General features: G+C 44.2%; 1 protein-coding gene across 5 annotated transcripts in view; it reads left to right on the forward strand.

Moving 5' to 3' along the window:
• Positions 1-23,473, forward strand: part of Nr5a2 (nuclear receptor subfamily 5 group A member 2) — a 121,962-nt gene that overhangs the window by 15,629 nt on the left and 82,860 nt on the right. For all 5 annotated transcript variants that reach the window (XM_038349206.2, XM_038349205.2, XM_038349207.2 and 2 more), the window contains 3 exons: positions 312-430; positions 1,895-2,036; positions 4,339-4,982. In XM_038349206.2, the coding sequence (XP_038205134.1) occupies positions 312-430; positions 1,895-2,036; positions 4,339-4,982 (905 nt within the window). The remainder of the gene's footprint in view (positions 1-311; positions 431-1,894; positions 2,037-4,338; positions 4,983-23,473) is intronic.

The following is a 23,473-nucleotide window of genomic DNA, read 5'->3' on the forward strand; positions in this document are numbered from 1 at the left end:
CTTTGGATGGTTCAGTGCTTCTCTTCTGATCTGTTGTTGACTTTTGTTGAACAGTGGTCAGTTTAAAATGTTAACCAAAATAGTTGGAATTATTTTTAAATTTAAAAACTATGAAGTGCATGTTCACTGATGCCCAGAGGTGTTTTCCTTTTATTGTGTAAAAGTAGTTCTTTTTAATGCCAGTTGGGTAAAATTTTATATTTTTCCTATGATATTTGGTCATCAACCACCAAAACACCTTTGTTTTTCCAGCTTTATACTTATGTTGGAAATTAATAGGGCACGTGTACACATTTCTCTTTTTGTTTCAGTGTCTCAATTTAAAATGGTGAATTACTCCTATGATGAAGATCTTGAAGAGCTATGTCCTGTGTGTGGAGATAAAGTGTCCGGGTACCATTATGGTCTCCTTACCTGTGAAAGCTGCAAGGTTTGCGTTTTTTTACTGCTACCAAAAAATAGAATGTTCAGACCAGAAAACAAACCACTGGATTGTCCTTCAAAGCTAAACTTAAGCTGTTTCCTTTTCTTTTTTTCAACTAAAAAATGGAGGGAAGGGTGCCAAAGGGAGACTAGTAACTTAAAATATGTTTGACTTAGTTCAAAAGGCAAAGATACCTATGCTCTTTAGAAAACTTGCCAGTCTGGTGGCTTTAAACTAGTTTATTGTGGCACAATGATGTATCTATAGGAGGACTTCGTTTCTAACAGTCCTAAATATTGATTCTGCTTGATTTATATATATTTAAAACATCGTTCTTGAAAGGAAACATGACAGTGTATCCCAAGAACACTTTAACTTCAGAGTAGTCTGTGCTTCAAGTTGGAATCTTTTTCTTAGTCCAGAAGACATGAAAATCTGAATTCCCAACTGCATTGTTTCATCCTGATAGATTCCAAATGTAATTTAAAGTTTTTTTTCTATTGGAATTTATATCAAGATACCAAGAAACAAGATTTTTAGTTTCTGATTGAACAGTTTTCTTAAGTGTATCATGTGACTTATTTAAATGCAGGGAATTTGTGTACGGTCACTATCCTTTATTACTACTCTTGTCAAAATCTTAAGGATTTGTGTCAAGGGTTTTTATAGTTCCATAAATTCAATTTTCTGTGTTTTTTTTCTCAATATACTCTTTGAAGTAGAAAACTGCCTTTATTTCAACCACTGCTAGGAACCTCCTCCCTTCACTTTCCACAACAAAATAAGATCGTTCGTTTGTAGTCAGTCAGATAAGCAAGAATACGAGGTGTCAGCTCTGTATGAAAGCCCACACACTGTATCAAGGCAGGCATGAGCGTTGCTTCAGTTCAGCTCCGTGGGCTGTGCGCGTGTCCCTGCACGTGTGCAGATCGTTTCTATTAGTTGAATTTTTAAAACTCAGTTCCCACCCTTGAATGGGTTCCAGTGGCATTAGGAGCATTTCCCCGTTTTGCTCTTGAAGTCCTTTTCCTTTTAACTGTCGAGTGTTGACATTTGTAAAAGATCTGAGGTATTTTGCTATTCATTCTAACGCTGGCATTTTACAATGGTCTGTGACCAAAATGGCTTGATATTACCTAAAAACAGTGCAGGGCTCTGTGTCTTACCTCTGTTTGGAAACTAGATTTAAAAAAAAAAAAACATTGGTCAATACAATATAGAGTGTATTTTTTTTTGTATCAGAACAAAATGGTATGAAATTGACATAATTCTTCAGGAATATGATCCTGGGGCCAGAAACTGTTCCCTGAGGCCAGGCATTGATGTGGAGGGCTGTTCTTACTGAAATGTGAATCAACCACAGGACCACATAAGGGCTCACTGGCACATTGAAAGGGTTTACTGGCCATTTCCTTAGAGCACAATAATAGGAGAAGCAGGTTTTGCCTCACTGTTTTCTCTGTCTTGTAGGGGTTTTTTAAGCGAACAGTCCAGAACAATAAAAGGTACACATGTATAGAAAACCAGAACTGCCAAATTGACAAGACACAGAGAAAACGTTGTCCTTACTGTCGATTCCAAAAATGTCTAAGTGTTGGAATGAAGCTGGAAGGTAAGACTCTGCCCATTAAGTCTCCCGGGACATGGACTTTAGAACACTGTTCGTGTAGCATTGGGACATTCCTTTTCTAGCCTGTTAACACTATCGAGAAGGATGGGAAATATTTTTTTTTGTTGTTGTTTCGTCTGTCGTTAAAACCTGGTAACATCTACTGGGGAACAAAGAGAATATAGAAGTTGTTCTGGCCTTGTTAGTTTGGCGTATGATATATTTGATATCGAAAGTCAACAAGACGGAAGCAACTCTGCCAAGAAAAAAATGCAATTAATTTGTAAAGAATTGAAAAATGAAATGGAAAAAAAAACCTTAATTCTTTCTAAATCAAGATGCTCTAGTATTTTTTTAAGAATACTATGCTTGTCATACTTGTTATTCATTTGACAGTTCTTGAGAAAAGTTAGTTTTACATTGTGAAAGGATTTCTTATATAGACGTTTATTTTTTAATAGCAGAAAGGTAGACATCTATTTCTTTTTTAAAGGAAAAGGTAATGACTACGTCTACACAGTTCAACAACTGGGAAGCAGACAGCATGCAAGGCGATGGACTCAAATCACTAGCATTGAGCCCAAGAGAATGGTCCTTAAAAAGTCCCACTGAACTGTTGAAAAGTGTTGTGGGGTTCAGCTTGGCAGCCAGCGGGGTTAATATGTGACCGCTGTAAATAATTTGTACTTCATGACTGTTATGGCGTGCTACTATTCTCCAGCCTTTGACCTTCTGGCCTCCCACAGATTAAACAGACTGCAAATAACGTAACATGGCATCTGGGGGACCAGCACTGATCTAGGATGCTCTTCATTTGGTCGAGGAGACACAAGCTACTTTTATTTGGAGGTTTTCTGTCACCTAGAACTTATTCTTGGCCGATATCCTAAAAAAAAAAAAAAAAAAAAAAAATTTAAATGAGTTGTGTTTGGGGGTAAATCTGCCAGATTGCTAACAAATTTGTTCAACTAGAAGCAGCCACTTTGGTGAGCACAGGGGCTACTTTCAGGAGGAGAGTGAGAAGGGAAATGACGGATGCTTATTAATTTTATCATCAGTCCCTTTCGTTGCCAAACAGTGGCAGATGCTAACTCCAGGAGCTGAGGACGGAATGCTGCAACTCAGATGACGTCATTCCTTCCAGTGTCACTTGATTTTCAGTGACAGAAAAGAGACTGTGTGTTTTTAGCCTCGATATTTAGCTGTGCTTATTGTGTGTGAGTTTCCCATCATGGCCATAGAACAGCAGAAGGTTTGATGAATTATCTCATTGGAGAACGCATATGATTCTGTGTAGAATTGTGGGTGCTTAGAATTCACAGTAAATTTTTGGTGTGAATGCTAATCCTAAGGTTGAAAAGCTCAACTTGACCTCCACTCTCAGCGTGTCCCAGACTGGGAAAGGGTGCTGGGTTCTGTCCAGTCACCGCTGGCCACTGTGGTGGACCTGGAGAGCCCTACTGACAGCCACACCACTGTGGCTCAACAGTGCCTCTGGACAATTTTGCAATGACTTTGTTAACTCTGACCAATCCCACTTAAATTCAAAGCATGGCTGGTTGTTTTCTGAAGTGGTCTCATCAAGTCTAGATGAAAGGGGTTTTCCAAGAGCCTCCACCTAACTAACTTTTATAATAAAGAATCAAAAAATCTTTAGGAATGAGGAAGATACTGGGAGAAAAAACTACTTAATCTAAAATGGGCTTGTTTTCTTCTCCTTTAAAAAAAAAAAAAAGAAGAAAATGGTGCTTGCCTCATGTACACAAACCCACTCAGATACACGGCAGGTATACAGTTTTGGCTTCCATGAGAAGCCATGGCATAGCTTGCATACTAGAAGCTGGCCCACCCAGAAAGGAACCTGCCCCCCATGAATATTAAAAATCTTCTGTGAAACTTTTTAGTCCACAAAGGACTAATAGTTTCTTGGGTACCCAAAATACGTTTTGATAACAAAACCCACTTAAAGGAAATGTCAGAAGACATTTCTTTTTGTTAGAATATCTGTGCTTTTTTTTAGCAGGCGGTGGTGGTGCACGCCTTTAATCCCAGCACTCCAGAGGCAGAGGCAGGCGGATCTTTGTGAGTTCAAGGCCAGCCTGGGTCTACAAGAGCTAGTTCCAGGGCAGGCTCCAAAGCTACAAAGAAACCCTTTCTCGAAAAACAACAACAACAACAAAAAAAACCACACGTGCACACACATACAATTCACTTCCCATGAATTATCAATGTTTTGGAATGCCTAGAGATCTTGCAGAATGCTACTAACTCTCTCTTATACCCTGCCTTTCTCCTCTGTCAATAGCTGTAAGAGCTGACCGCATGCGAGGAGGCAGAAATAAGTTTGGGCCAATGTACAAGAGAGACAGGGCCCTAAAGCAACAGAAGAAAGCCCTCATTCGAGCCAATGGACTTAAGCTGGAAGCCATGTCTCACGTGATCCAAGCGATGCCCTCGGACCTGACCATCTCCTCAGCAATTCAAAACATGCATTCCACCAAAGGCCTACCTCTGAACCATGCTGCCTTGCCTCCCACAGACTATGACAGGAGTCCCTTTGTCACGTCTCCCATTAGCATGGCCATGCCTCCCCATGGCAGCCTGCAAGGTTACCAACCATACGGTCACTTTCCTAGCCGGGCCATCAAGTCCGAGTACCCAGATCCCTACACCAGCTCGCCGGAGTCAATGATGGGTTACTCCTACATGGATAGTTACCAGACAAGCTCGCCAGCCAGCATCCCACACCTGATACTGGAACTTTTGAAGTGTGAACGAGAGGAGCCTCAAATTCAAGTGAAAATCTCGACTTTCTTGCAGCAAGAGCAAGCGAACCGAGGCAAGCACGAAAAACTGAACACATTTGGGCTTATGTGCAAAATGGCGGACCAGACGCTCTTCGCCATCGTTGAGTGGGCCAGGAGTAGTGTCTTCTTCAGGGAACTGAAGGTATGCCAAGTCATGACCTACCCTCCTCTCAAGAAAGATCTGACTAGGTTTCTGACTGCCCCTTATGCTCTCGGTGCTTAGAATAGGTTTTCCTTTTGTGTATATTACTTAAGGAAGAGAGCGTTTTGTGACCATTACTGCAGGGTTACTATAGCTTGACTCGATAGGGCTTTCGTTCTGTGTAGCTCCCAGTTGGGGCATGGTGTTTAACATGACATTAAGTAGTTTTGATTTCCATATAGCAGAATGCACTCAGCGCTTTTAACTCTAAGAGACGGTTTGTCTCCCCCCCCCCCCAATATAACATGAAACAGCTACTAAACTCATTTTTTTAAAAATGGTCAAGTCACAAACCATCTTATAATGATGTCATCTTGATGGTTTCTTTTCAAAGGAGAAAAAAAATGCCTGTATTTAACTGTTCGGGTCTTGCAAAGTGCAAATGATACCACTGGTTGGTAGAGTCAAGTAGGCATTTACTGTTTGTTTGCCTTGACATTAGGGTGGTAAAACCATTGTTTTCAGAGCAGATGCCAATAGGATGCTGACTGCCGTTGCATGGGGAGTAAGTCAATGGTGAGTGCTTGTCTGCTGGGTTCCTTGCAAATCTCTGTGGTTTCAGCAAATGGATTGGTACGTTGTAAACACAGCAGCTGTTTGCATAAGGATCTATGTTTAACTACATAATTATTTTATTTCCCGAAACTTAAAACTGAATTAATACAGGAAAGTTATTTAGGAGTTTGGAATCTGAGTGATGACCAAGCCACATTTTGTGACTAATCATTCCATTCCCGACATAAGCAAAATCCTAACTTTGATTTTTCTCAGGCCTTTTCATTATAAAAAATCAACATGGTGCTTCTGCTGTCATGGTGGGGGAGGTGACGAGGAGTGTCTGTGGCTTCTGATACCCAGCGTGATGTAGACTTTCAGCCGAAAGGCTATTAAAATGGGTTGTGCAGATGGGTAGGGAACCATGAAGCTGTGTGCTGGGGGAAAATAATGTTTGTCGGAGAAGTCTTGCAGTACCAGCACGTATGTGTGTGGAATGGAAACACCAGCAGCGCCGGCAGTGCACCCTGCCCTTTATTCTCCTGACCTTTATTGCTACCCAGAAAGGTGGCTGAAGGTGAAGCGACCTGGCTGCAGGGAGCAAACAGAAAGCTCTGAGCAAGCATGATAAGGCCAGGTGCTCTCAGAGTGGTGTAGACGCACTCCATCACAGCATCCTTTATTTGAAAAGCAAAAACCAGACACTTTAATATTCTGGGTGCTTTTATATTCAGAGCCATGTCCCTAAGAGGACAGATGAGCTACTTAAAACTGAAAGTGTTTTTGCCTGCAACTGGAAGGTGAAGTGGCATATATAAACGAGGAAAGCAGAGTAGGAACAATTAGGTGGACTCGAGCTGAATGGGTCTGTAGCTGTGTCTGCCACGGGCAGGGATCAGGCTTTGCCAAGTCTTGGTGCTCTCGTCTATAAAACTGCATGTGCTGGAGAAAGAGCGATGCTTGTGTTGAGGTGATTCTGCAAGGAGGGACATGAGTGCATGCGAAAGGCGCTGAGCCCTGCAGGTCTGACATACTGAAGGCACAGTGAGGGGTACTTTCTTTATCATAGTTGCTTGATAAAAGGCTCAGTCTTGGTCTAACAATCTTATATTCAATCTTACATTATTAACGTGGCACTGGGAAACAGTATGAAGTCAAGTGTTACTGGATGGTATGATTGTATTGTAATGAATAACCAAAGCAACCCATAAAATAGCCAAGTAGCAAGTTGTATAAGATGAATATGAGGTTGAATGAGATAGATACCTCTTCCTAAGGTTTCTAATAATTTTTGTAAATAATATTTGTATGGAATTCCTGAAAGGAAAAACAAAAACCAGCCTGGTATGGATGCATAGTCTTGTGATCCCAATACTCAAAAGGTTGAGATAGGAGGCTTTCAGTGAGTTCAAGGCCAGCCTGGGGCTACAGAATGAGAGCCTGTCTCAACTCAAAACAAAAAAGAACAGCAAAGTTCTTTTAGAAACACAACTGAAGAGATGTGTGTTTTAACAATCAGCAACGGAATAGTTATGTGTATTAGTTATGATTATGTGTACACACACACACAAAAGAAAAGGTTAGTAAGTGCATGAGGCTAGCCCCCAGTTAGCCTTCAGGGATGCGGGGAAAGTAGTCAGTTTTCAGATCCTTCCGTTGCAGCTAAATCCTGGAGTGCGATTGATTCTTCCCAAAGGCACGGGACTTCAGTGTGCCTGAAACATCAGCGTCTTGGTTTGGAATGGGGCGTTGACATCTTTACACTGCTGTTTAATGCGCGTGGCCGGCTGTCATCGTAGGAAATAAATTGCAAAGGGAAAGTAAAAACGGACAAACCCCAGGGTACCTATGAGGGCTGGGAAAACCCCCAGGGGACAGAAAACCAGGACCCACTCAATAACTCAATAACTTCAGGATGGCTTAATCGAGATGCCAGAGGAGGATTTTTTCTGCTTGTGTATAAATTTACTTTGTCAAAAACAAAACAAAACAAAAACAGCAAGTTGGGTGGTGGTGGCACACGCCTTTAATCTCGGCAGAGGCAGAGGCAGGCAGATCTCTGTGAGTTCAAGGCCAGCCTGCTCTATGCAGTGCCTTTAGGACAGGCTCCAAAGCTACCCAGAGAAACCTTATCTCTAAAACCCACAAAAAAAAAGCAAAACAAAACAAACAACCAGAGCAGGTCCTTGGGAATGGGGGTGGGGTGGGGTGGTGGTGGATTCAGTTTCAAACCTATTAAAGTATGACCTTCAGTAGGAAATACCTTATCACTGGAACATGGTATACCAAACACACCTTGCACATACTCACGTACACACTCGTCCCTGAAGCGACGTGCCACATGCTGTTCTGTGACCCCCATGTCACACTCACTCTAGGACTCTCTGTTCTTCTCCCATCTCATTTATTTCATGTTTTGTTTTGCTTTTTATTCTGGTCATGACCCACTAAATTGATTTCATGACCCACTAACCACTCATGACCCGCAGTTGGAGAAGTATTGCTCCGGGGAAGGTTTTGCGGTCCAGTCCACTGGCTGTCCACACCTACCTGTCACTGCCATCTCAAACCGGCTTCTTCCTGGCACGGGCTCGAAGATATGCCTAAAGCCTGTAGTCCAAGTCTTTTTCTTTCTTTCTGTTGAAGTTGTGACTTTTAAGTCTCCTTTGGGAAAATGTATGGTCACCTCCAGGCGCTTGTTGTTTTCTTGGTACTGTCAAAGTAAATGGCCCATCAAGTGATACCCTTAAGGAACAGATTGCTTACACCCCTTACACCCCCCCCCTCCAGAAAGCTCCTGGAAATAATAGGATAATAAGGCAATTTTGCCAACGACCCCTTGATCACATGCACAGCTACACTTCCTACCATGTCAGAAGGAGAGAAGACAGATTTTATTGAGGGGAACAGAAGGGGTGTTGGGTAGTTTTGATCTTGCTTCCTATCTGGGAGGTATGTGTGAAAAGGGGTTCAGTCACAAAGCATCGGGAGTCGACCCACAACAAAAGGGGGGCTTGAAGAGCGAGCGCAATAGGAAAAGAAGGGGAAGGATCAAGGGGACACTTGATTGCCTCCGCTGGCCTGGTTTTCATTCTCAGACAAGAATAACTTTGGTCTCCAACATCCTAAACATTGGCACCTGAGTAGAGAAATTAGAACTCTGCCCCTTGTCACTTTTGAAAAAGCCCAAGTAGAATCCACAGTCCCCATTGCCTAGAGAGAGTTCGCCTAGGTTTTCAGAGCCAACGCTGTCCCTCTCTGTCTCTTAATGTGTGTGTGGCTGTGCATGTGTGTGTTTGTGTTCGCACGTGTGCATGTCCACACATGCCTGCTGCACGTGTGGTGGCTAGGGTTTGTGGTCCAGGGCCGCCCATCGTTCTCCACTCTCCAGCTTCTGTATCCAGGCTTTTCCCAGAATTCAGTGCAAAAGCAGTGAGTCTCACTGTCCGCCAGTGCCACATTTTCTGTCTCTTCCTCCTGCACAGCGATGGCATGTTGGCCATCTCATCCACTCAGCCTTTTACCTGGGTTCTCGGGAGGGGTTGGAAGCAAACACTTTATCTACTGGACTGTCTTTCCAAAGAGTGTTGTTTGCCCCTGATGAAGGCAAAACTGAGACTCGGGGTCAGAGAAGTAGACTTTCTGTTTGTCCCTCCCTAGTACACACGGGGGAGGGGGAGCAGAGAGAGAGAAAGAGGCAGAGACAGGGACAGAAACCGAAAGAGACGAGCAGACAGACAGCAGACACATACACACAAGCTCTGACCTTTGACTCCCAGACCACAGACCTTTGCCAGTAAAGCTAAACGGATCTCTGGGTTATCAGAAGTCCATCACCACCACCATTAAATTACTAATAATCAGCAAGACAGGTTTTCCCTGAGCCCAGATGACCCCGGAGAGGGAATGAGTCACTTTAGAAAGCCTCAATAATTCTTTTCAGCCACTGGGGAGCCATTTCGTGTAGATCTACCAGCTAGTGCTTCTTCTGGGCTTTACACAACCTCACTAAGCCCTCCCTCCCAGGCACTCGGGTCCCGCGAGCACGCTCATGCAGTCCTGTGCTCTCAGCTTGGGATAGGCATGTGCAGTGTGTGCTCCTTCTGCCAGAGAAGATGGGCGGAAGGAGAAGCAGGACTGAAATCCAGGTCAAATGCCAGCCATACGGGACATTAGCCTCTGGCCCTCTGAACTTGTTTCACACCGTCCTGTGTTCAGGATGGACTTAACCGCCCCATCCTGCTGGAAAGAGACCTCCTTGCGAGAGAAAGAGAAGGCAGGTCCATTTCCCTCTGTTCTGCATCACCTGTGACTTGAATATCTATCTCACAAACGTCGGTACAGTGAGAAAATGATTCCCACTTTGTTAAACAACTAACGAATCTGGAGTATCTATTTGATCTTTTAATGAGACCAGATGTCCTCAGAGGGTTCTGGGAATGGATACAGAAGACCTTCCCCTCCATGAATGATTCTGATACATGTAGGAATAAAAAAAGTCTAAATTAATCCTGACTGAAACTCGTAACTAGCATTTCTGTGGAAAATAGGTCTCAGAGACTTGGGGAGTTTGTGTCAAAGGAATTCAGTCATGTTGAAGCCAGCTCTTAAGTGTGGTTTTCTCTAAATCAAAACAGCAGAGGCGGGGGCAAGATTTCTCTTTCTCTGATCCATTACAGAATTTCTAAGCAGAGTCACATTTATTTTTAACATTAACATTTCTTCTTCCCTTTCTTTCTTTCTTTCTTTCTTTCTTTCTTTCTTTCTTTCTTTCTTTCTTTCTTTCTTTTCTTTCTTTCTTTCTCTGTCTTTCTTCTCTCTCTCTGTCTCTCTCTGTCTGTCTCTCTCTGTCTGTCTCTCTCTCTCTCTCTCTCTCTCTCTCTCTGCCTTTTCCTGACAATTGGAACCAGGAGTGGCTGAACCAGTTCCCCTGCTGAGCCTCACTTACCCCGTTTCCAGAACCTTAAGCAGACACTTCACCAACTTTTGCTTCACTTCTCTGAGTACAGCACAGTTAATCTGAGATATTAATAAGATAGCAAAGAAAGAAACTTTTAATCTTATTTTCCTACTAAATTTCTCAAAGCAAATCAAATTAAACCCTTTACTGCTAGCTGCTCATAAAACAAAAGCCACAATAAAAGAAATAAATCGTGCATAGATTTATGAGGCAATGGGGAGACTGGTTTCCTCCACTAGAGGCGGATAGTGATGTTTTCTTCCATCTTTGTAAATCTGGAGAATGGGTAAGCCAGTCAGTTTGGTACCCTGCCTTTGGGCTCCCTTTTGGTATTGAATTTCCAGGCTGATCTGAATCCTGTGCTCTTGCTGATGATGAGGGAGGGGGAGTAAATAGAAAACTTATTTGAGAATCTATGAGGAACTTGTTATCTGCATTACCTTCTCAGCTCACTGGAAGACTGGGTAGATCAGCTCTGCTTGGCACTGCTTCCTGCGTGGGTAGTTGGTGCTCTGGTTAGTTCATTGGTAGGCAGTTGAACATGCCCATCTGACAGTAGGGAGGAATATTCTTTATTATTATTATTATTATTATTATTATTATTATTATTATTATTATTATTATTTTCAAGGCAGGGTTTCTCTGTAGCTTTGGAGCCTTTCTTGGAACTAGCTCTTGTAGACCAGGCTGGCCTCCAACTCAGAGATCCACCTGCCTCTGCCTCCCGAGTGCTGGGATTAAAGATGTGCGCCACCACTGCCTGGCTGTATGTGGGTTTTAAGTTTCAAAAGTTATTTGTGTGTGCATATGCATGTGTGCAGGCGCACACATGTGGAAGTCAACAGCTTCTGGGAGCCGGTTCTCCTCCCACCATGTGGGTCCCCAGACTACATTGGTAGTCTGTTTTGATGGCAGGTGCCTTTTACCTGTTGAGCTGTCTCACTAGCCCAGTACCTCAGGGTTTCTGTGAAAGCATCACAGTCTGTCAGGGTTCACATCTGTAACCCCAGCACTAAGGAGACTGAGGCAGGATGGTAAAAGTTCTAGGCCGCCTTCCTATATAGCAAGACCTTGTCTCATACAAACAAAACAAAACACAAGGGACACCTCGAAGTTTCCATCCACTAGTAGCTCATTTTCATTAAAATACAATTTCCCAGCCCTTCCCCAAGCTTTATTATTCTCAGGATGCAGGTATGTGAACAGTTCTATCAGCCTGCAGAATTCTTCTAACTCCCTGTTAGTAAACTCCTCTCTGTAATGCCAGTCCCATGGTATCCGACACCCTCATCCAGAGATGCATGCAAGTCAAACACCTCATCCTTATCTTTTATTTTTTCTTTTCATGGTTCTTTGAGACTTTAAAATAGAATTAAGGCTAGATGTTAGATGTATGGTGGTACATGTGGATCTCTGTGAGTTCAAAGGTTTGTCTGGTCTGCAGAGTGAGTTCCGGGATAGCCAGGAATACAGAGAGACCCTGTCTCAAACAAAACAAAACAAAAAATCCCCACAAAAACAGAGATTAAATTGCTTTGATAGTATACATTTGTAAGCTGCAAGTTTCATTTAACCTTGCTAGCCTGTTGAACTTGATGTCCGCCATAGTGTAGCAAATGTAGCCTTAACCACAGGGACACAACCTCCCTGGAAAACCAGCATTTTGCATTTAAGAAGAGTCCTCAGGCTCAGCAGTTAAGAACACTGACTGCTCTTTCAGAGGACATGGGGTTCATTTCCAGCACCCACATGGTGGCTCATGACTGTAATGCCAGTCCCATGGTATCCGACACCCTCATCCAGAGATGCATGCAAGTCAAACACCAGTGCTCATAAAAAATAAAAGGAAAAACCCCTTGTTCTAAAAGCCAATATCTTACCTTACACTGGCTTGGTTTACACAGCTAGCAAACTTCCCATTCCTCTTAGTCTGTTGGTAATCTAATTGAGTTTGGGGAGAGAGCATCAGGGTGGGCACTACAGCTGAGACATCTAAGAGGAGGAAGCTAGGTCAGGGGTGTGCCGGCGGCTGATGGGGGAACAGTATGGTTTGCCTGGGTCAGGTGGTGAAGAGCAATGGTTTTTATTGGGTCTGTACCGCAAGCCGAGTGCTGTGTTGATAGACCTTCGCCTGCTGTGAAGCCAGTACAACACACCATATGGGTCTTTTTGCATTCTTGAGACAGGGACTCAGATAGCTCAGGTTGGCCTCAAACTTGAACATTGTGTGGCTTAGGCCTGCCTTAAACCCCCAGTCCTCTGGTCTCTCCCTCTCAAGTGCTGGGATCTCAGCCTGGCCTACCACGCCAGGCTCCTCCCATTCCAGGATCATATGATCTCTTTTTGTTCAAAGAGAAATAAAGAAATTCTGGGTCACAGTTCACACAAAAGATATTTATTCTCAAGGGGATATCTCTGTTCCTCATCACACTTCTGAGCCTTCCAGTTTATAGTGATAGGAGCTAATTATTTAGTAAAAAAAAAATGTAAGCTGGGCATGGTGGCGCCTACTTGGAAAGCCAGCACCTGGAAGCCTGAGGCAGGAAGATCACAAGTTCATAGACAAACTGGGGCTCGTAGGGACAACCCTGTCTTAACTAATGAATGCCTTCTCGGGCCAAAAACCATTCACTTCTTTGTTTTTTAAAAATAACTCAGGCCTTTTAATCACATAATTTGTTCTTAAAGTTAACATGGCTGACTGAATGAGTTTGGAGGTGTAGGAAGAAGGGGAGCCCTTTGTAAGCTGTAGAGTGCTTCCTGTCACCATTGCCACCACCCACACCTACGCACATAGGCCTTAGATGTTGATACTTCCTACTGTGTAGGGTTCCTTTTCCAAAGTGGGCTCAGGGATATGGAAATTTCATTGCTTTTTTTAAAAATTTTCTTCCACTTCAGGGTGCCCGTTGTAGGAAATTGAACATAGACCCATGTGCTAAACTTGCTTCAGAACAGACAAGTGTCTGATGGGGAACAGGGGTCTGTTCTGGAAACAGCTTTACGTGTAAACTGGCCCACACCTGGAGGCACAGAGAGAGGGCACCAGGTGTGCAGCAGCAGGGTGGTGGTCCTTCCTACTTGTGAATACCTGGGTGGGCTATGCCTGCCCTCTCCAGCCTCCCAGGGCCAGTGCCATTTCCTTACAGAATAGTCTGTAGGAGTGGTTTCGTCAGAAGTGGTTCCATGCCTGCTTGCTTATAGCAGTGTCCTTGCTTACTCTGAGGCATGTCCCATCCTTAGCTGGCAGATCTGCTGGTGGCGCGCCTGCTGGTGTGAGCTGCTCAGGGATAGGGAGGTGAGATTGCCCGTGCTTGAGTTCCTGGATCCTTGTGTGTGCCCAGCATCCATGGGTAGCATGCTAGCGAAACCAGCAAACATGACTGACTCATGCTTGACACCCCATCGCGCACTGTTGAAGGACTTTGCCCCCTGAACTTTAAGGGAAATAGATCCTTTTATGTCCCGGGATGACTAAAGAATGGCTTCGCACCGACTTGTTCTTCTGCAGCTTGGGGAGTAGATCACACGGGAGCTTAGCATCTGTTTGCAGGATGGCTGCATGGGAATTGGGTGTTTAAACCACTCCTGATGCTCGAGACATCCATCTCTAACCCAAGAATGCACCCCCCCCCCCCACAGTCAAACACAAGGACGGACAGTCCGTCACCTCCTCCAGCATCTGGCTACTTCTCCGATGTCTGATGGTAAAACCTGATTCTAGGCCGTCTCATCCCAGACGAACCTGGACAACCAGGGCGTTGGGAGCCCTGTTGGCTGTTTGGGATTCTGGTCTAGACTGTCATCCGCTTTACTCTCCACTCTTCTCTTAGTCGTTCAAAGTCTTCTCTCTTCCCCGCAGCTTCCTTTATTCTTTGTCTTTTCTGCCTTAGGATCCCAGGGCCTTGGGATTTGGTTATGCTGCTTCGCAGGACGGTGAACCACCATTTGTCTGGCCCCGCCCTTAGCTCTATGGCGGTAGGCACTCTCAGGAGGCTGATGGATGAGATAAGAGAAGCAGTTGAGGAGACAGCCCCAGGTCAGGTGCAGCTTTGCCACAGCCAGAACTTCCGTTCCATTCTTCTGCTGGGTCACTGTCCTTAGAGGGTGCAGTGGCTCTACTGCTTGTATGCTTTCCCACTGATGGGCCAGAGCGGAAGAAAACTGGGCATCAGGCCTAGCAAGCTGGCTTATAGACGGGGTCTGTATCACTCATAGGAAAGTGACTTTGAAATTTCCCCTCTCCAGGGCATGGACAAATGAGAACAGAGTATATATGTGTGGATGAAAACCCATTACTTCATATGCTAACTTTAAACGGTAAAGGGACTATTCTTTTAGAAAGTAAGGACCCCCCCTCCCTTTTTGTTTTTAGCAGCCTTCTGGTTTCTTTGCTTGACATGTATTTCAGTGCTGGTCTCTTCGCCATGTTTCTATCCAGTCCAGCAGATTTCTCCCTTCCTTGGGAATCACATTCAGATGCCATGTGATTTACCTACCATGACCAATTCTATGATTTTTTTAAAATGTGGTGTGTGTTTGAGCTCAGGGTCCCTTACAGGCTAGTCATGAACTCTGACACTGTGCTACTTCCCAGCCCCAGTTCGTCATGTGTGGTATGGTCTAAAGGAATAGCCAAAAACTGGGGGAGAAAAACCTGAGAACTCTAAAGTCCCCAGGCCCTTGAGTGGTACCTCCGGTCTCCTCGGACCGCACTACACAGAGGGTTAACTTTACACCCAAACTAGATCCAGCTTCTCATTGTGTTGGAAGCTTTTCCTTTATAGGAGTAATTCTCCTAAGGTCTAAAGCCTGCCCTTCGCTGAACAGGGAGAGGCCAGCAGAGTCACAGTATGGACCTGGTAGAAACTGGACTTGTGCTGCTTTCAAAGCCCACAGCAAGACCACCTGCCAGGAATTACAGTTTACCCCAGAGCAGCATAGCCAACGATTTTGCCATATATACCTGGTTAGCCTGGAACTGTGTAGACCAGGCTGGCCTTGAACTCCAGATAGCTGTCTGGTTCTGGGATTAAAGGCTAAATTTCTAGAAAAGAAATGTCTCAGATAGCAGATACATGCTGGCTAAGTATGCACAAGATTTAAGAAGAATCAGGTCGGTGGTACAGCCTGCAATTCCAACCTTAGGCAGGCAAAGGCAGGGGCGTTGGCTAGTTTCGAGCCATCTTGCTGCATGTATATAGAAAGTTCCTTCTCTACTTAGTCTCTGGCTCTTTTTCTCCTCCTCCTCCTTCCTCCCTCTCCCACCTCCTTGCCCTACCTCCTCCCACCACTGCCTGTCTGTCTGTCTCTCCCTCCTGAGGTCACATAAACGCTAGGCAGGTACTGTGTCATTAAGCTACACCCCTTATTTTTACTATTAGACAACATTAAGCAAGTATCCTGTTCTCAGTGGGAGGGAACTATCTCAAAATGACATTTTCAATTATTTGCTTTTTATTATTTTTTTACTTTTTTGAGACTTTTTAAATTGCATTGTTTGTCCTAGAACTCACTCTGTAGACCAAGCTGGCCTCAAACTCACAAAGATCCCCTTGTCTTTGCCTCCAGAATGCTGGGGTTAAAGGCATGCACCACCACTGCCCGTCTTCAGTGATTTCTGGACAAGTGCTGCTTATTTTTTTTTTTGTTGTTCTGATATCTTCAACTTAATTTGGTAGTGGATGATGGTGTGTATATACAGGTTTGGGTACCAGGATGATGGCGTGTACACACAGGTTTGGGGTACCAGCTAATTCTGCTTCTGCGTATCCCGTTTTCAGACATGTTCTCTGAACTTGGCTATCTAAGGCATGTTTTATTTTGACCACTGGATCCTGTCGACTCTGAAATCTACCCGAGCTTCGTTGCCGCACGCATCTTTTCACTGACTTGCTTGTTTGATCTAAAGTTGTGATGAATAAGAGGCTTTACTTACTGCCTAATTAAAAAAAAAAAACTAACTAAATATTACATTTCCCTTGTACAAAATAATGATATAGATTAGTGTTTGTGCAGAAGCATTGGTAACAGAATTCTTCAAAAGTTTTCCTTTGGGTGATGAAAAGCTCTTACATTATTTTGACTCGCTAATCAAATGTAATTGGGTAGCTTGAAGTGCCTTAGATTCTCCTTGTACCATTATCAAAGCAGGAAATGTAACTCACGGAGCTGATGAAAGGCGTCTCTCACGGCATTCTTTCAATTATAGATCTTAGGGAGCAAATGAAAGCTCGGCTCTGCTGCGGAAAATGCCGAGGTTTGAAATGCCCCTTAATGTTAACTGCGGTTTTAGCTAGTTAACACGTTATTATGGACTTTAATTGATTCTTACTCCAGCTCCAAGGGAAAAAGGCTGGATCTATTTGGCACGGAAATTAAGGGTGGGAAGATGCTGGGGCACAATAATCTTGCTGTTGACACTAGATTCAGATCACAGCAGCTATCTGCAATGGAAACAATAGTTCCTGCTCCCGTTTGAGATGACATGCCTTTAAAAACATTAGCGTTTGGTTGTAGCTGAGAAATGCCTAGAAATAGGAAAACACATCCTTCACTGTAGCATGGCTTCAGCTCAGACTAGCCTGAGTGATGTCATTCAAACGGATGCTAACGTAAATTTTTCACACACACACTTGTAAAACAGTAAGTTAAAAATGAAAGCCACATACTATACCTTCATCTCAATAGGAGGGAGCACTTTTTCTCGTTAGTTCACACTCAGGTCAGCCCTGAAAGTCTGCTCCAGTTGAGTAGGTGTGACTAGGCTTGATCCGTGTATTAATTCATTTGTTCACTCATTCATCACACAGATAGAATTACCATGTGTTAATCTCTGTGCTGAGTTTTTGGAGACTACGGCAAGAGAAGTCTTGACTGAACACCTGCCAAGTCCCCTGGGGTTCATTTGTTTCTCAACATCAACATACTCCCTTAACAATAGAGATGCAGCCTCTGAGCATGGCACCAGGTTCAGACTCTGACGTCCTGTTCTCATGCCTGGCTGTGTGGCCTGCGAACAATCCCGTGCTCCCATCGCGGTTCGCAGTGACATTGGCATCAGGCAATGTAATTTCCGAAGACTGCAAGCCAATGAAGATGAAAACAGAAGGAAGGCAGCTTGTCTAGAATGTAATACAAGCCCTTTGAAGAGTATCTAAGCCAGCACAGGAGGGACAGAAGTGGTCAGGGAAAGAGGGTCTGGAGAGGAGAGTCGGACTCCAGAGCCAGATGGGAAGGCAGAGGCATAGCGGTACTGCTGCCAGAGAACAGCTGGCACAAAACAGATGCCTTGGCTTTGGGGAGTCTGGTTTAGTTTCGCTGGAAGGTGGACTGTCAGAGAAGAAGCAAGGGAAAGCTGGGCAGATTCATGGGGGCACTAACATACGGCTCTGCTTTTGTTTGTTTGCAAGACAGAGTCTTTCTACATAGCCCTGATTGTCCTGAAACTTACTATGTAGGCTGGACTGCCCTTGAACTCACAGAGTTGCCTCGCAAGTGCTGGGACTAGAGATGTGCACCGCTAGGCTCAGCTCTGACATAGGTTCTGAGGTACTGATTATTGTTGAAGGCGAGGAAAGCCACCAGACATTTAGGCAGGGGACACTGGAAGGACTGAAAATATAACAAAAATACCTACTAGACAGAAAATACTTTCTCAGTATAATTTCATTTCTTTATTCGTGGCTGTTTTGGGGGAGTTGTATCTTAGTGACTTTTTTGGTGGTGGTGTTTTTATTTTGGGTCTTGGTTCGTTTTTTTGAGATGGGGGAATCTCAGCATGGAGCTCAGGTGGGTCCGGAACTCTCAGTCTTCCTGCCTCAGCCCCCAGCGTGCTGAGCCACAGGTGGGGGCTACCAGCTGACCCACCTTGCCAGCATTCAGTTGAAAGTACATTTGCTATTTGCACCTTCTGATCTGCTTAGATTTTGTTGCTGCTGTACAGAAGGAATGTATGCAGGTGACACCTTGTAAGTGCTAAATTACTCGTTATTCTATCCAGGAGTCAGATTACTGCCGGGCAAATTTTGGTTATTGGCTGACATGTAGGTATTTGAGGTCGTGGTCATTGTTTCATATTTAATTTAAACGAGTGTGATGTGTTAACATTTCTTCAAGATAGCCTTCTTTTTGACCAGAAAATATTTTTTTCTCAACCCTCAAGTTGACGTATTGATTTTTATTTATTTCATAGTCAATTTAATGACCCCAAGTTAGCTTTCCAAGTGCTGGTACACATGGAGGGGGCTGTCTAGCCCAGTGGACCTAAAGTGACCACATTGGCTTTGAAAAATCAGAAATGCTTATTGCTGCATCTGACCCCAAATGTGATGAATTACTCATTCATTCAACACATGCTAATGAAATCCCACAGTACCCCAAGCCCAAGCCCTGTCCTAGAACTGGAGATACTGCAGCTAACAGATCAACAAGGGCACTCACTGCCTTGCTCCCGTTCTAGGGGGAGGGAAGCTGATGATAGATGAGCTAACAGAGGAAATGTTAACTGACAGAACAAATAAGTGAGCAGAGCAAATGGCGGGAGGCCTGGAGCCTGCAGCCAGCGCCACTTCTGAGGTGGCCAGTAGGAAGATGTGACCCTTGAGCTAAGTTCTGAACAGCAAGAGTAAACCAGCATCAACAAAGACATGGTGTCCAGGCACAGAGCAGGCGGGGTAGAAAGCCTGGGATAGGAACTGGCTCCAAGGGCAATGCCAGGTCGAGGACAGAGGGCAAAAGATGAAAGCATTTGAAGAGGTCCAGCTCATGGATGACTTTCTTTTTATTTGTCTGGAACAAAAAAAAAAAAAAAAAAAAAAAAAAAAAATCGTGAAATTTAAGCAACGTAGTTAAGTCAGCAGATTCTCATTAAAAAAAAAAAAACCTCACTACTCGGGCTCCAGGTGCAGAGTGTGCTGCATGGGTGCTGGAGAGGAGACAAGAAGCCCAGAGGCCACCAGGGAGATTAGACAGCCCGGGAAAAGAGCAGAGCTGAGGGTGCATGGACCCGTGCAGAGGTTGAGGTAAAGCTGACAGACACTGTCAGGAGGTATGGAGAGAGGTTGAGACAGGAAAGAGTCAGTTTCTGGTTTAAAGACTTGGGAAACAGAATCTCCAGGGACTAGCCCTAACATTTCCCAGCCATGCAGAACAGGCAAACCCCGACCTGGGTCTGCTTTCTAGAAGCCATTGATTTACCCTTCTTCCCATTCTAGAAAATCTAGTGTAGCAAGTGAATCCATCCATGCCTCTGGATTCAAGCTTTCCCCAGAGCCCACTCAGAGTCCTCTGCTAGTGTCCTTTGATCTATTTCAGAGGCCAAGAAGAGCCCTCAAGATGTTGTACACACAACTCAGGTCCTACCTTCCACAGTATATGTCAGTCCCTTGGAGGCTGTCACTAGGTGAGCAGGACCCATTGTTTGGTCATTGCCTTGTATAGGATTGCTTGTTGAACTGAAACTATGGGGAAAACCTACAAAAAGAACTCGGTCACTGAGAGTCCCAGCTTCTGTCAGTAATTAGGCCTCTGGTCTGGTCAACAGGCTTAACTAGGCATAGGCACCAAATTCAGCAGGGAAGCAGCTAAGGATAGATTCTACCTGTGCCACGTGACTCTCCTGGCTCTCAGATTGTTTCTGAGCTCCAAGAAGCAAGAAGCTTTGACCTCTTGTGTTAAAATGATGATAGGCTAGTTTTTAACCCCACCGTGCCCAGTGCTTAGTTTCTTGTCAAATCGACAGAAGCTACAGTCATTTGCCAAGAGCAAATCTGCTGAGCAAATGTTCCTGGGTGCCAAGAGAGTGCAGGCTGGGCAAGCCTCGAGGAGCAAGTCAGTGAGCAGCACTCCTCCTTGGAGTCTGCTTCCACTCCTGCATCCAGGATCCTGGTGTACTTGAACTCCTCCTCCCTGACTTCCCCCAGTGATAGTGTTAACTGGAAGCCTAAGAGGAAATCTTCCCTCCCTAACTTGCTTATGATCATGGTTTATTATCATAGCAACAGAAACCCTAAGACAGTACCCATGCCCTCATGCTTGCTGGCAAGCGCTCCATCCCTGAGCCACATCACTAGCCACAAAATGGATTTCTTCAGTCTGGGTTCTCTAGAGAAATTTGACCCACAGGTTGTGTCTATGCTTTTCTCCTTATTTCTAGTTACTCTAAATGGTCTAAGCTTTTATCCTTCACCATTTGGTTTCGTTATAAGAAGTCTTTTACTTTCTGTCCTCCACTAACACATGCTATCCAAGATAGAGGAGTCTGTGGCCTCTCTCATCTCCAAGAAGAGCAGTGGCTGGTCTTTGGATCAGAAAGAAATCTGCTGGGTGTGGTGGCCTTTGACCCCAGCACTTGCAGGGAGGCAGAGGCAGTCCGATCTCTTGAGTTTGAGTCTAGCCTGGTCTATAAAGCTCAGTCTCATGGGCTACACAGAGAAGCCCTGCCTCAAAGAAAAAGCAATCAATTAATTAAATCCAGAGAATTACCTACAAAATTATAGAGGAACATAAAAATGTTGACACCAAAGTCTTTTTATATCTTATAATCCTTAGGTCTCCTGGTATTCCAGTAGGACTAATACTTGGTACTTAATTTACTCTAAGCATTTGGGGAGGTGGGGAGAGACTGTCTTAAGTTGGAAGAAAGCTTCTCCCCTATCCTCTTAGTGCAAGTAAGCAGTGGTATTTTGAAAATCCCTGGTTGTGGGTTTCTCTGCCAATGAAATAAACCAAATCCAACCCAATTAATAAGACCAGGTTTAATCTGAGCAAGGCAACCCCTGGATGATTCTCAGGGAGAGGGGGATGCAGAGGGAGAAATCATGTGGCAGGGCTATGGGTTAAGGTTATTAAGCAGGTTTTAAACATTTTAGGGTGTTTCTGGTGCAGAAATTGATTTCTGTGCTTCAGAAGAATCGCATGGCAGACTGAAGTTTGGTTTGGCTAAAATGCTTAAGCGTTTTAAAGAGTTTCAGATTTTGGATTCTTTTTTTTTTTTTTTTTTTTTTTTTTTTTAATTTGGGGATATTTGCACATACATAGTGAGATACTTGGACCAGCATTGAGTAATCTCAAACTTTGGTTTTATTTGCCTGGTTTCGCCTTCTCCATATGAGACTGGAACTGTAAAGTGACTGAGCTAAGAGGACATTGGAAAACACCTCTGGTTGTATGTGTGCATCCATGAGCACGTATGAGAGGGGCTGTTGCTGACTTCAGATTGGGAGCTAAACACATCTGAATGAGGCTCTTGGTCTTCTGAATGCTAAAGGTCAGCAAAGTTATAAAGGCAGGGCGCCCTGGGTCCCGTCCTCAGCACATGTACACCAGGCATGGCAGCACACAGCTATCTAGTTGAGGGTCAGATGGTCAGGGGCACTCTTGGCTATTTAAAGAGTTTCAATTTTATCTGGGATATGTGAGACTATATCTTAAAAAAAATCTCCAGGCAGTGGTGGTGCACGCCTTTAATCCTGGAACTCTGGAGGCAGAGGCAGGAGAATCTCTGTGAGTTCAAGGCCAGCCTGGTCTACAGAGCTAGTTCCACGACTGGCTCCAGAGCTACCGAGAAACCCCGGCTTGGAAAAACAAAACAAAACTAAACAAAAAAGTCATTTGATTCTGACATTGCTAGAAAGATGAGGCGAGCGGTTCGAGTTCCTGTAGTTTCGGAGGCAGTATAACTGACGTAAGTGTGGAAGTGACCAAAGGAGTAATTGGTACGCATCCTAAGAAATGTTTTCCTGTTCTTAATATGCTGTGGGTACACATGAGTTGAAAAACAATGCGGCTGAAGTCTCCTGCGTTTGTTGTGGACTTAGAATTCTTTTGGTCTTCGGTTTTGAGGAGTTCATTCTGTTAAAGAGAGACAACAGCTACTGGGCAGTGCTGGTGCACATCTTTAATCTCAGCACTCAGGAGGCTGAGGCAGGCAGATCTTTGGGTGTTGAGGCCAGCCTGATCTGTGGAGCAAGTTCCAGGTCAGCGAGGGTTACACAGAGAAACCCTGTCTCAACACCTCCCCCCAAAAAACCACAAGACAGATCACAGCCTATAAAAATTCTTTGAGCTTGTGTGTATGTTTCGTTTTGAGATAGGGTCTCACTACGTAGCCCTAACTGGTCAGAAACTTACTGTATAAACCAGGCTTGCCTTGAAACCGCAGAGATCTGCCATGGCCTGCTCCCTGAGTGCTGTGAGCTGTCGTACCCAGCTAAGCCAGTCTTTTTGAAGGGTCTTAATGATTCTGATTTTGAAATAGTCACCAGAACCTGCCTATTATTTTCAAATGGCCGCCTGGAGTCTTCACCAGCTTCTCAGTGTTAAAACTCTGCGCAGAAATCTACCGAATGTGTAAGTCTGAATTGGCTTTTTTGTTTTGTTTTGTTTTGTTCTGCGATTATCTCTTCCTGTGTGTGTCAAAGAGCTTGTAGGATGCATAGAAGGGTGTCGGTTTGGGTGGGTGGCTCTTACATAAATAGGAGAATTCTGAAAGAGCCTGGAAGCCATGTCAAAATGTGTTGACAAACCAAGGAACAGTTGAAGAGTTCGAACCCTGGAGCTGGAGGCAGGAGAGACATGAGAGTTGGAGACTAGTTTGTGCATACCAAGACCCTCTCTCAGATTATCCGAAAGGCTGAGTAAATAAGTGAATTACTAAATCCGCCTTTCCTCGCACACGTCCCTTTGCGAAATTATTGTCTTTGAGCAGTTAGTTGACTTTCTTTATTGTGAATTCTTTACCCAGATGGTAAACTAGTGAGAATTCTTGATTAGTCAATTAATTTGTGTTTAAACTGCTTTGTTTAATGTTCTCTGATTTGTAAATCAAATGCACCAGATAGATCACCTTCAGAGATGAGAATATCCACAAAACATCTCATGAGTTTTTTGCTGTAGGCTTTTCCCACAGCTTTGAGTCTGATCCCCCACTTCACATTGGGAAGAGTGGAGAAGGCCTAATATCAGTAATTAGCTG

Source organism: Arvicola amphibius, chromosome 12, assembly GCF_903992535.2.
Source record: "Arvicola amphibius chromosome 12, mArvAmp1.2, whole genome shotgun sequence".
NCBI classification, from domain to species: domain Eukaryota; kingdom Metazoa; phylum Chordata; class Mammalia; order Rodentia; family Cricetidae; genus Arvicola; species Arvicola amphibius.